The sequence below is a fragment of the Cyprinus carpio genome, chromosome B23 (assembly GCF_018340385.1).
Source record: "Cyprinus carpio isolate SPL01 chromosome B23, ASM1834038v1, whole genome shotgun sequence".
Taxonomy (NCBI): Eukaryota; Metazoa; Chordata; class Actinopteri; order Cypriniformes; family Cyprinidae; genus Cyprinus; species Cyprinus carpio.
Window position 1 is genome coordinate 24,770,074 of NC_056619.1, and position 14,453 is coordinate 24,784,526.

Genomic DNA, 14,453 nt, shown 5'->3' on the forward strand with positions numbered 1-14,453 from the left:
AAACCGACAAAAACAAAAATAACCCCAAACAGCTTCATTATTGGCGATGGGTATCTAGGCTATAAATACAAAGATACTGCCCAAGGAAATCCGGTGTTCGACTCATTACAAATATTGACGTAACACCTATAAAAGAAACTCAAAACAACTAAAAGACTACAAATGCTGTCCTCTAAATTGCCCAAGAATTATTACATCAAAATTTTAGGCTTCATACCAGAACCAGATTCATGTAACCGATTAACATGCTGTGCAACATTCCGTATATAAATTTAAAATGCTTTCAGAAATTTTACCGAAATATCAGGACATTTGTGTGTGTTAAATGTAGCCTAATCACCAAATATGAAGCTATAGAGACCAACAATTTAGTTCCTTTGAGAAAACACTCATGCTAATTAATACACTAGTCAGTTGTTAGTTATTTCTGATTAGTTGTAGTGAGAATATTTTATTATTTCCCCCAAGAGCACAACAGAGAGTAAAACAAGTTGTTGGGAGAGTTAAAGGTTCTCCCTCGGAATGAATGACATTTCAACAACTTAATTCAGCCACAAAAAATATTCCCCTCAAACAACCTATGTCTATATATCGCTTAAAAGTCACAGTAAAAAGATTACATTTTCTTACCGCTAGGATGGCCAAAGGTAAAATCTCCAAAATCTCTGGAAAATGGCTAAAATAGTTGTTAGTTCAAGGTCAGTGTCTAGTGCACTGTCTGCGCCGCTCTGAGATTGCTGTCTTGGAATCTCTTTTCCGTCCAGACAGGGCCATAGCGTAAACAAAGGCCTTTTTATTGTCTTTGATTTTGGAAGACAGGTTGGCTCACTGAAAGCCTTGCTGTGAACGTCCACCAAGGACAATTTCTTAAAGGGAAAAAACGTGCATTAAATGTGAATTAAATGCAAAATTCCAGGTGTCCAATACTTGAACTCAATTTAAAGAAAATAAAGTTTGGTATTTGGAAATCGCAACAGACATTAAAACTAATAATATTAATGCTCACAACAATAATGGTAAATTTAAATAATGACAATTTAATTCAATCGCAATTTTACATAGAAACGTATAGAGAAATAAGCACGCGACTGCTACGAAGTTTCCAGAAAAAAGTGAGTATGAACACACAAATGTAAGTGCTTGTGTTGGTATTGTTGGATAATTATGGGTTTACTACAATTACGTTTGCTTAAAAGTTTAAGTTTGCTTAAATTAAGTCGATATAAATTGAGTGTAAAGAAAAAGACAACGGTAAAGTATTTAAACACATTAACATTTATGAAACACTTAGCATACGGCGTTTGAAAAAAAAAAGTTTTTACCTTTTTTCTACATTTATTATCTAGTTTATTAATTTATTTTTCAGGGACTATGCAGTTTTATACTTCGAGCTGGGAATATTAGAATTTACAAAATAGAGAGAGACAAAAGAAAAACATTTAAGAAACGACAAACCTGGGTCATATTTTAAGAGATGCATTTATAATATCTATATCATATATTATATAGCATATATATAAAATAATAAATATATTACAGTTGGGAATTCAATCAGTAGGCTATATTCTATATTTCAATGAACAACCCATCCTAACTATTCAATTCAATGTGTGTCCGGTATTCTTACTATGTCTTTCCAGGAACACTAGCAAATTCTTAAAATATATACATTAAGCTATACATATTAGTAGTTTATTATTTACCTTTATTTTAGATTAAACACACATATCCTATAAGAGGACGTGGGCCAGACACAAATAGTTTACATAAAGACCGGTGCAAAGCATGTGTCGTCTTCCTGCTGAATCTACACTGCTCACTTCCTGATATTTCCACCATACGCCACCAGAGGATATCAGACCCCCTTTCTCCTCAGCACACGGATCTCTCTCCTCGCAGTCCAGCTGGTCTGTTTAGAAACGGTGAATAAAAAAGCTAACGCGAGCTCGTGAGTTTTGGCTGAACAGGCCTTTCTCATTAAACATCTATTATTTAAGCAGCACATTGATCGAAACCCTATAGTTCTGAGCGTTTATTTCTATGTTTATTGTTCTAAGATTCCACCATAAATAACTTAGAGTTAGAGAAACGAGCCACCAGAAATGAACTTGGTTTAACTTGTTTTTTTTTTTTTTTTTTTTTAATGTATACGCAAGTGTTTAAATTAATTTCAGTAATCTAAGAGAATATGTTTAGGGGCTTATTAGTGCAACAGTTTTTTTTTTTTTTAAATTTAATAAACTAATGCAGTGATAATCAGTAATAATTGTTACACTACTAAAATAATAGTAAATTTACATTTTCGACTACTATTTTACAATACTACAATTTGCAATCCAAAACCATAAAGTAATATTTATAGCTATAGTTAAAACAACAAAACTATTTCTATAATATTAATATTGGTAAAATAGAGCGACACAAAACAAAGCTATCAACACAGGTTTGAACTTAACAATTTACAGCTAATAATGAGAAATACTGTCTTTTAATCTAGTTAATCAGTTGTAGTCTGACTTTAGAAATCCAACAATTTGATTACTTCTATTTTCGTTTTTACAGAGAGCATAAAATTATGACATTTTTACATTATGCAATAAATGAACGAAAACAAGGGCATTTGGAAAATCCTAAAGGGTGTTGTGTTTGTGTAAGTGAAAAAAAAAAAAAAAAAAAAAAAAAAAAACCCTGCAAAGACGTTCTATTTCCCCCGCATTGCCTATAATAGATCTATGCATATTTTGAATAGGCCTTGCGCCTAACCAGACATAGAAAATTTTAGCTTGACAACAAATGCATCAATATAAGATCGTTAATTAAATGCACACATTTATATATTCATAAATGTTTTAAAACACCAAGGCATTGTGCACAATCACTACAAATAAAAAAAAAACTAGCCATACCTTTTCACGTGATCATGGATGCATCTCTTGATATTTGGTAAGAAGTACCCATCTTTTCTCGACGCGCCTATGGAAATAAGACAAGATGTCATCCCTGTGAACACTGTCTTTTGCAGACGTAAATGCACTACCTGCCTTCTTGGTCAATATAACCTACACCTCATGATGAGAGAATACAACCATTGGTGGTTTAAAACTTATACGGGCAAGGGTTCGCGGAAAAGAAAAAGCGAGTGTTCAATGGTATGAGAAGTAAAAAAAAAATAAAAAAAAAAAAAATAAAAACCGGTTGTACACAATGCACATTTTCACAATGACAAGAATATCGGATAATCAGAGCATTTTCCTGTTTTATGTATTTATGGTATATCATTAACTCTCGCCGTCTAGACAGGGAAATAACACCTTGTTTGCCTGAAAACAAACCACGGGCAGTGGTGTCCAGCCCCTCTGTTTATTATTCACAAGACTCTGTGATGTCAAGGTCAAAGCGACTGCATAGTCATGGTCAAGGGTAACGCGAGATCACGTGACGTTATAACAGAAACTCATGCAGTTAAAATAAAACTTCTCACTCCTCAAAGTAACCAACTTCTGCACAACACTGATAGTTGACTGATGGCATAACGTTTTAGCAGTAACCGGGTGTGTAGCCTACCTCCTCTGTGTTACTGAGGAAATTAAAATTTCGTTAGTATACACCAAATTATAGAGTTTCTTATTTTCACATAATATTTGCTCATATATGCCCTTCAGTTGTACGTTTAACAGCATTTCTTTCAGGGTTTCCTTAACATTAATACATTTAGACAAAAGGCGAATTAGCGATTATGGTCTCGATTGGGGGAATATATACATATAGTGTGTGTGTGTGTGTAAAGATCAACTTTTTGGAAAATATCTGTGACAAATCAGCAGGAAGCTTTGGTTTTAAAAAACAAAATCAACAAGCCCGTTTTTTAGATCTTAGAAGTTTAACTTTACTAAAAATCTTTTTACAAACAAATATTTTTCAAGTTAAATCACGTCTGATTAATTCTCCTCTCTTAAGACTCATAAGAAGTGTCCGGTACAACACCGTCTTTAGCAAATTAGTTATAACAAAGTTGACAGTATTTAATTTATTCGTTGAATGTAGCCTACACACGGCCATTAAAATTTACACCATTAACAGTGCTTCAGACAGTTTCTTTTATTTAATAATATTGAAAAGTTAATAAAAAGTTGATAAGAAAAATAAAATCTTGAAGCATTAAGTGAATATGCTTCCGACCATACCTTCATGATCCAAGAAACAGGATAATCCTTGTGATCAAGCAGGAAACGGTGAAGATCATAATATCTGAATGTTGCTGTGGCATATTCATAACGACATTTCATTGTAAATTCGCCTTCATTGTTTAAAAACATTACTTAAATTGTGGTTAAATTGCCTACGGATGGAGCAGACTTAAATCTAAATTATCGACAACCAAGATTTACATAGTTAATACTATAATTAAATAAGTAAACACTACGTGCCTAGATCACATGCAAGTGCACCACTTGAATTATTAAAATATTTAAGGCGTAGCCTACTGGAAGCCAGTTGCTTGAGCATTCTGGTTCAAATTATAGGCTACTCGGCGCTAAATTTTGTTCTCCCAGCATTTAAAGTATATAAATATACAATTTAAATGTTGTAGGTTAACTGAAAATATTTTATCATTTGCAGTTGTCAAAACTATTTTGTTTTGTCACTAATATGAAGGTTGTGTATATTTTTCAACAGCTATATATTTCAAGCAACCCCGAGCACTACTATTGATGAATAAAGTTAGTCTTTGCAGTATATGCACAGACATTCCGCCTACTGAAAAACCAACACCCAAACGACACAAAAACATTGAATCTATTGTAAGACCTCACTTGAAAGCTTTATCAAACAGATAAAGATGGATTGACACATATGCATCCATCTATGAAGCGGCCATAAATGGGCCACCATTGTCATTGATAATTGAATGCATTGATTCACTACAAGCAGCATGTACTCAACAAATTCCATTGTCATTTTTATTTATGAAATATGTCTCAATTCAGTACTTTAGGAATTGAACACCACAATACAGTTCACATACTGCACGAAAAGAGATACAGACAAGTCGTGTGAACAGATCCAATGCTTTACGATATATATTTCTATATATAAAAACAAAAAGGTTGTGCATTAATGTTTAATACTAAATGATTTTTTAAATGCTTACAATCATTCCAGTTGCATGGCAGAGTCATATCCTTCACTGCTAATAGGGACACATACAAATGATCTTGAAACATTCCTTTTTTACAGACCTGTCATACGCGAAATCTAAATTAAATAATAGACGCATTAAACTGTACAGTTAACATTAGCAGCCTGGTTTACCCTCGGCATTAAAAAGCAATGTATCCCACAGTGAACCATTTAGCTTTTGAAGTTTCGCAGGCTCATTCTAGCAAAATCTTTGTAATTTCCACGAAAAACAAATGACGGTCTTTTCGTGATCCAGTTCAACATTTGCTACAGCCTTTCGAGAGTTTACACAAGTCTTGATTCATCCAAAGTGTCCCACAGAATTATTATTTTTTTCTCTTCTCGTTCATGTTGAGCCCCTCGAGTGTTTTCTGCTGGCTGGTTGGCTTTGACGCTCTCAAGAAGAGATGCTGAAGGGTCGGGTCTCCTTTTATTTTCAGATGCACGTAAACCATGTGTCTCTTTGATACTTGTGTAATTTTAAATATTTATTATTTATATATGTACATTCATAAAAAAAGACGAAGTTGAAATGTTTTCTATTTTTTCTGTATTTTCACAGTTTTGCATATATGCCCAAAAAGCCAAAGAGTGAGCGGTTATGGTGTGTCTGCATGCTTTAAATTAAATAAAGTGAAAGAAGACAGCTTAGGCGTGAGGCTGCCCGGATGTTCTTCATTCATGATTTCTGAACAGAGGTAAATATAAGACTTTCTGGACGGAAGGATATAAGCTGGCGAAAAAAGTACGAAACATATATCAAGTATGCATGTGATTATTAGTCTTGGATTTACTGACAAACTTTTTTTCCTTCACTCTGCGGTTCTGGAACCAAATAGTAACTTGACGTTCGGAGAGGTTGGTTGTCGCAGAAATGCGTCGTCTCTTGTCTTTGGTGATAAACTTGCTTGCTGCATACTCTTTTTCCAATTCCTTTAGTTGTATCTTGGTGTAGGGAACACGTTTTTTGCGCCCTCGACGATAACTGCTGACTTCTGGCTGCAACGGAACAACATCTATAAAAAAAGGAAACATTATTATTATTTGTTTGTCCAGTGAGACACTGATAAAAGATGAAGAAAGTTTGTTTCAATTCGACACTTTGGGAGAACACCAAAAACAGTTATCTATTAAATAAAGTACCCTTTTTAATTTTTGCGTCAAATTATTTAAATATCTGGAGGCAATACGGTCATAAATGAACAAAGAGGCAGTTGTGTTCCTTTTGTGGGCTATTTATTTATTGAGGGCAAAATAATATAGTAATATAAAAATATTAAAATTACCTATATGGGTATATATAGGTGGATGGGGGATATTTTTTCGGTCCATTTCACGATACTAAGGTTATTGAGTGTTCTTCCCCCTAGCATTGGAGTAGCCTAACAGAACAGGTTTTTAACCAGCACTGATACACAGACAACAATAAATCATTCTTGAGTAAAGTTTGGATGGATGGGGTTTGAGAGAATGTTTTTTTTTTTCAGTTATAACGCAGTATACTGTTATGTAAATTCACGCGTACCTTAAGTATTATAAAAAAGCACTAACGCCCAGTCTTTTCCAAAATCACTACCTAAATCACAGTTAAGGTAAAATAAGGTGAAGGATAATAGGCTCCTCTGGCAGCTGAAGTATAGATACATTCAGATGTGTTATAGGATTCCCTCTGTCAATAAACTAGTACATAATGTTTTAGACAGAGGTATGTCCACAGCCCTTCTGTCAGCCACGAATTATTGTCACGGCCCCAAACACACTTGAAAAAAACTCTAAAGAACTTGTTTGGGGCATGCACGAAATCAGCACTAGACGATTTTCATCAAAAGGAGTGCATTAAACAAGCATATTTTGTTATATCCTTATTTGTGGCTATTCGTGGCTACCTGTGTATGTGACCTCTTCTAGGGGGAGGGGAGGGTTGCTAAACGGGTCAGGGGCGTGATGGTGGAGACAAGTATTCACTATAACCACTATAATGTGACAGTATATTTAGTTTAAAGCTTAAGTTACAGTGAACTACCAACATAGCATTGGTCATTTTGATTTGCCACAGCTGAGTAACAATACTGAATGGCTGAGTTGGTATTTGCATCATATGCAATATTTTTGCTCACAGCTAAAATCAATAACTTGACTACAGAACGTCAGCTGCTCTTAGGAAAAAAAAGATAATGCTGCACCATGGCATTCGCAAAATGTCCATAACAGATTGCGGGGCACCACTCCCGATTACTGCTGACAAAGATTTATATGCGTGGTACAAATAAGGACCTTCTGTATTATCATACGGGAGGAGCAAAAGTAGACACCATTGTCTTACCCCAGTTCTAAATTGCGTGACTTTCCTAGCTTTAGAATCCTGTGACTCAATAATATTTGAGTTAATATATGACTAACCTCTGTAACCAGATACGTCACTCAAACATTGTATTTTATGTAAGAGGTTGTAAATAAAACGTATAGGCGAACTAAACTCTGTCTTTCTGAAACTTATTAAGTTTAGGATTCGCTCAAATTCTTGTTGTGGTAAGCCAACTGAACATTTACTGACTGTCACATGTCAAAAATGAATAGAACAAAACTGACACATTTGACAGGTTCCTGCAGACCTTCAAGATGCGCAATCATATTACATTATGTAGAGTTATGAGTTGAAAGCTCTTATGAACTGATTACTTTTCGTGAAGAATACATATCGACACATTTCATTAAGGCGAATGCTTTGCACGTTTAGTTTACAATTGTGGAAAAGTATGTCCTATCATAACAGGAAGTCGTTTCATCCCTGTAATACACATGCACTTTTCATACTTTCACAACTATACCAAGACATACCTGGAAACGGAGATTTCCAAAGATGAGAAGACTGTGTTTGCTCCTTTGAACAGTACACCTGTCCATCCCAGCCATTCGACAGAGCCCAGTGTTGATAGCCCTCCATGGGGATCAATGCATCGTGACGTGGCTCGGGATGCGCACTAATACTGGGGACCACCGACATGTCTAGATATCCTGGAACCGCCTGGTACGAGCTGGCAAAACTCGGGTAGAAAGCAAACTCTTTTGCCCTACTGGAGAGCTCCTCCGTGGGCAAGGCGCTGCTCGTCTCGGCATATTTTTCTGCGGGATGGTATGAACACGGTTTCTGCTGCAAGTTCACGTTGTGCGAGTGAGATAATCTGCAACCGTAGTAAGGGTTTCCAAAGGGGTAGCCGTAACTCAGAGAGGCGCTAGATGACGTCTGTGGAGCGGGGCACTGTCGCCCAGTTTCAGGGGAAGATATATCCGAGTACACGGATCCCTGGTGAGTCGCTATGGTGCCGGAATGCCGCCCCAGCGCGGGGTGTGAGATCAGTTCCCTGCAATGAGTCGCAGGGCAATTCCCGCTCAATCCTTCCATAATTTGGCTTTTATTCTGATTATTTTCATTCGGGCTTTTTTCATACACGTACATCAAGGTGTCCGCCCAGCGTGGATGCAGGACCAGCGAAGTCGTCATATCACGGGCTGCCGATGCTTTTTAAAAGTCGCCTACTCCAAGACTGATACCTCATTTCCAACTACATTTTACACACGCGCATGCGCACGACTACATCCATGTGTCCAGTTCATTAAAGCGCAGGCACGTGATATGCTAACTATCCCAAAGAGACTGGGTTGTGGGTGGGAAGAATAATCCCTTTAAACAACTACTGGCTCACGTTTCACGCCTGGCTTCTAAGGTTTTCGGTGCCCAGGCATTGGCTAAGAGAGCTGGAGATAGCTGTTCTTAAAGGGGAAGACTACAAGCCAAGGGGAAAGAAAACAACCTCAACATTTCGGCCGACAAATGTCTGGACACTTGGCAGTGTGCGCCTTTTTTTTTTTTAATTTAACCTTCATTGTCTACAATCTCAAACGTTGCATATATGTGACTACATAAATACATGCATATATACATACACAAATACATAAAAGGAAACGTGCATAAATTCATAAAGAGTTTTACAGAATATGAGTAGCATAAGGAAATTATACATGATCGGAATCGTATGAATTTAGTTATTCTTCAGTTATTTTCTTGCAATAAAAGTAGCTTTTCGTCATCAATAACCTAAAGGAAAGGATTCACTTCCAATTGCATTTTAGAAAAAAAAAACTTTTATTTAACTGTGAATGAATTACTCTGTTGTTAATGAATTTTTAGAAAAATAAAATAAAACCCAAATTAACAACAAAATAACTAGTAAAATATACCTATAACAATATGCAAATAAAAATGCAAATAAACACTACAAACAAAAATACTATGTACAGGGCAAAAAAACATTAGTGTGTTCTGTTATGTTATTTCATGTACCATTTTCATTATAAAACTGATGGCGTGCTATCATGACTCTTTTGTGAATTGTTTTCATCGATATGTATGTTTTTGTCTCACAGTTATAAAATAATTTGCCCCATCGGTTACACAATTGCAGTTTTAAGAATTGTTTAAATTATTATTTTCCATGTACCCTCCCACGTTTAGGACTGCGTGCTGATGTGTACGTAGTTTAGTTTGAGATCAAACAAAGCAATGACAATCAGCAAAATATCCAGCTGAAAAAAAATATTTGAAATGTTAAGTATGGATAAATTTTTTACATTCTTCATTAACATCTTTCCCTCCCACTGACTTGTCCAAAATGTCCAATGTCAGGATTACACAATACACATTCAAAAATATTTGTAGTTTTTCCAGGTATTATAGTTGTTTATTATTTTATTCTGCATTTTTATTGGTTTATGAATTCTAGAATACAGAATACAACAATATTTAATCAGATCTAGCTAATGCCATGGCAAGGAAAAAACGTATTGACACAGGATCAGATTTTCTTCCGGTCTGATGTTGCACATTTACAATGCAACGTTTCATGAGGAATGAATAAGAGAGTCCCATACCCTGTTAAAACATTCCTCTGTTATTAGTTTCAATTGTGTAGCGAGTAGACAGACAGAAACGGTCTTTGTGTAGTACAGATAATCTGAAATTTTTTACCATTTAGACAATTTTTTTTTTTTTTTTTGCGTTAGATATGATGTTGATGAGCTCACTGATTACTCCTGTTTGCAAAGATAAATCTATCGTTGTCTTCACAGACTGAAGAATGGACAAATCTTACAAATGACAGCTGCATGGAAGTCCAAGGTCAAGGTAAAAAACGCAGACAAACAGGGTCGTAATCAGAGTCTAGACAGACAAGAATGAACTTCACACTCGTATGCATGCAAACTCGCTGTAGTTTGAAAGGCTTTGAGATACAACTTGGGAAAACGGAAAAGAAACAGGCAAACAATCCAAGTGGTCCCCAAAGTAATTTCTACTTTTTAAAGTGCACCGGCAACTGTTAAACTGTTACGAGTAGGAAGACAAATACGACTAACAATGCAGAAATCCCCTTCCGGTAAATCTGCTTTCTTCCTCTCGTATTACTGTGAAGTGTTCCTCTGTATGACATGTTAATTATGGAGCTTCTGGCTTACTTGTCTGACTCATATTATCAAGATTTGTAGACATTCATTAAATGAGCCACGGTACTAGAAAAAAGAATGTTTAGTACTGATGCAGTACAATATTTCTTTACACTTTCTTCCTCAAACCAGCAAATTATTCATGTGAAAATAAAATTGTAAACTAAGCTGTAGGCCAAAGAGTTTTGGTGGAACGTTACCTTTTTACCGTATTTAATGTAAGGCAGAACTTGCAGTAGCCCAAGCAGTAACCTAGTAAATTTACCCTGGATGATCATTTTCAAAAGCTCACTTTGATTAATTTGTCATTAATTGCAAACAACAACTTCAAAAGTTGATTTTTTTAACAATTAAATCGGGAACGACCACTGTTAAACAGCAGTTATAACAAGTGCAACACATCTTATTTTAATAAAACAAAATCCCAAGTGATATGAAAATTATCCTAAATCTCTTAGTCAATGCAAATACATTTCTATTATTTAAATAATGTTTTATTTATTTCATATTCAAGATCGCACTCCACACGCAGCAAGGTTGTGCTCATGTTATTGCTTCATGTACAAGATGAAAATATTTATTCAAAAGACATGCAAGAATCTGTTTGAATATGTTCATAAAACGATTTGAAATGGCGTTAATTTAAATGGCTCTGTTGACAATATCTGCTATTCCTGTCTGTTATTAGTCTGAAATATGCATTTTAAAGCTACTGTTGTTTACACTTGTGTAGTTTTCAATTCAATTGATCGCATCTACTCTTTAACACCGTAAAATAATAATACGTGAATCTCAGGCTTTATTCTTCACTAGCCTGTGTTTGGAAATGCATTTCCACGCAACAGTTCAAATTACACCGTTTACTAAAATACATTTAAATTTTAGACATTTTACACTACATTACAGTTCCGTATTAGCATTTCAAATCAGTGAGCAATGTTTGAAAAACAGCAAGGGGGCTAAAATGGGACTCTCAACACACTGCGCCTTTAAAATTGTAACCACAGTGTCAAACTGGAAGAGGATCTTGTGAGTGTCTCTGTGTCTGAGTCAGTCTGTCTCTGTGTGAACGTGCGCCTGTGATTGGTTATGCGAGAAAGCTCTTTTCTTCCTTGCATTTCTTTGTTTAAACCACAAAACACATTATTTAACATGTCAAATGATTTACTTCATATATTGCAACTGTATATTTATTTTAATAGCACTGATGAATAAGACAAAAAACAAAATCGCTGAATATACATAAGAGATCTAACAAACACAAGTCTGGTTCATACGTTTCCTTACAACGGTGTGCACCTAGAAATGCACGTCTCTGTGTGTTTCAGTTCATTTTGCAAGCAGCGCTTTCTATAGACATAGTCTCTGGCTTTGATGTTTTAACTTTTCTGTGGCAAAGAAACACAGGTGCACAATTAAATAAAAATATCCATGCCCTTCATTCATAATTAAATTACCGATGTGGTGGAATGCACACTGAAGTATCAACAACTTAATCACAGTCCCAAAACTAGAAATCTGAACTTTTTCCGAAAATGATAAAAAATATTACAAATTCTTAAAGAGAATAAAAATAAAAAGTCTGAAAAAAACATTGCCTGTGCTGTTACAAATTGAGATCTCTCAAATATAGGCTAGATAAAAAGGTCGAACCAATTGCGTTCAAACATCGTCGACGTCATCACAAAACACCTAAAAACGACAATAATTAAAAAAAATAATAATAATTGTCCGTCAAGTGACAAATTCTTCTAATGTCAAACAATATCTAATGGTAAAAAGCAACAGATTTATTTAAATATTTCCATCTTATGTTATTTTTCACAACAAAACTTTAGTCTGTTTTCATTGCTCTGTTATTACGCACATAACCTTCAATACCTACCTACGATCTACAGGCATACTGAGTAATGACAGATTCCTGTCGCTGTCTACACATCTCTATCACTCTGGGCCCAAATCGTCATTCAGACTTGGATGTGGACATATGACAGAAAACAAAGGAACGGAATTTGTTCCCCACCAAATAACTTTTTCTGTAACCCTGCCTAATCCAAAAACATTTACAGTATACACAAACGTTGAAATATTATATATATAGCCTAGTTTTCTTCTGCTTTCTGATATGAAAACAAGAAAAATACATTTTAGACTCTTATAAAGCACAGATTTAAGTTGATCCATATACCCATTTTATTCACAGAATAACACAAGAGTTATACAGTTTTGCTCGTCCGAGTTAAAGTCAATGAAATCTGTCATTCGTAGATTTGGAAGAAGGATTGTTGTGGCTGAGCTTCTTGCGTTGTCATGGAGTGGGGAAAAATCGATTGCAACACTGGTTAAAGCTCGCTAGCCTGTGTGCTATTAAAAGGTGGCTTCTATTCTGGTTTCCAATGCACAGAGACCATCTGAATATTCACGTTCAATAGTTTAGTCAGTCAAAAAATTACATTATGATGGGTATATCATGCATCACAAATTAGATTCATTTCCACCTTAATTTAATTATTTGTTAAGACTTGCCTAATTGCTAAGAGACGTGCGTTAAAAATAGGTACTTATATCGCTCATTTACAAAACCTGGTTTACAGGTAAAACTGATGCAAATAAAGACATCCAAGCAGTCTTACATAATATAGTATATTGCATTTTAAGCGAAAGAAAGTTCTTCAAAAAACGTAAAAGCAACATGTTCTATGTCTTAATAATAATAATAATAAAAAAGTAAAGTGCTCCAGGCGTGTTAAAGCTACACCTTGCCTCTGCATGCATATTTTTGCGAGGCTGCTTGCAGGCCTTGTTCAATGAATAGATTCTCCTATGACAAAAATTTACATCTTGCAGAGTGCCGTGCCAACGTTTATGAATATGTATCATGTCGCTGCAGTGGCACAGTGCTACTATACTATACCAACATGGTTCAATTAAAATGTAATCCAAGAAAAGAACAGTAGCTGAGTGGATAGTACGATTAACCAGTCTTCCAAACTAAACATATCAAACTCGGTTTCGTCAGGACCTTCCTTCTCCTTTTAGAAAGCTATACCGTCCCTTAGAAGAAACAAATCCGTATTAAATCTCGCATAGTTGTCAGCAGAATATGGCTAGGCCTGCGTCAATTCAGTCTCGGTGCAATGCGGTATAAATCTGTGGCTGATATGAAGATCGTGGGCAATACGATTTTTAAAATCTGCGGTCAGGCAGAGTATACAGCAAGAAATTGGAAGCATTATTGCGTTCCTAATAATGATACACGGACCGGGATGTTCATTTTTAACCTTTTTAACACAGAAACCCGACAGTGCCTGCGTAGAATTATGTTACTTGTATATCAACTGCTTTTTAATTATCACACGCACTGGTTACACTGCAGCGAGAAAGCAAAATCTTACAAAACAAGAAACAAACCACGAAAAACTGATTATGGACAATGTGGACCCATGTTTTGCTTTGACAGTCCATTTATGATGACTTGTTTAAAGTCTGTATATAAAATTAGACAACATTAAGATTCAAAAGCGCCTGACAAAGAATCTCATGCAATATGACACTGTGTCCTTGATTTTCTGCATCACTCCTTTATTATTCTACGTTAAAGCCTTTAGATTCAGAGGTCTGCTTTACAATGACAACCAAAGGTCCGTTTGTCACATCGTCTATACAGACAAAATGTCTCCCCCACTTTCAGACACGACTCGTCGGAAGTCCAAGTTCAAGTTAAAGGAGGCGGCCAGTTCCTCTGCAGACATGTTCCTCTGCGACAGGCTCTA

General features: G+C 35.5%; 2 protein-coding genes across 2 annotated transcripts in view; both read right to left on the bottom strand.

The window, feature by feature from the left end:
* LOC109113774 (homeobox protein Hox-C10a-like) overlaps window positions 1-14,453 on the bottom strand; it is a 50,639-nt gene that overhangs the window by 24,393 nt on the left and 11,793 nt on the right. Inside the window, exon 2 of the mRNA XM_042751275.1 lies at window positions 2,907-2,973. The gene's annotated coding sequence lies outside the window, so the exon portion shown is untranslated. The remainder of the gene's footprint in view (window positions 1-2,906; window positions 2,974-14,453) is intronic.
* Window positions 4,855-8,917, bottom strand: LOC109109216 (homeobox protein Hox-C13a). Its single transcript, XM_042751279.1, has 2 exons — window positions 8,020-8,917; window positions 4,855-6,197 (listed from the first exon to the last, which is right to left on the bottom strand). The coding sequence occupies exons 1-2, from the start codon at window positions 8,681-8,683 to the stop codon at window positions 5,941-5,943; spliced, it is 921 nt and encodes a 306-aa protein (XP_042607213.1). The 5' UTR covers window positions 8,684-8,917; the 3' UTR covers window positions 4,855-5,940.

What these genes read in the sequence shown, in the direction of transcription:
- LOC109109216 (XM_042751279.1), bottom strand. Translation starts at nt 8,683, where the DNA reads ATGACGACTTCGCTGGTCCTGCATCCACGCTGGGCGGACACCTTGATG. An exon ending in TTGGAAATCTCCGTTTCCAG is followed by an intron (nt 6,198 to 8,019) that starts GTATGTCTTGGT and finishes CTTTTTTTATAG; the next exon opens with ATGTTGTTCCGTTGCAGCCA.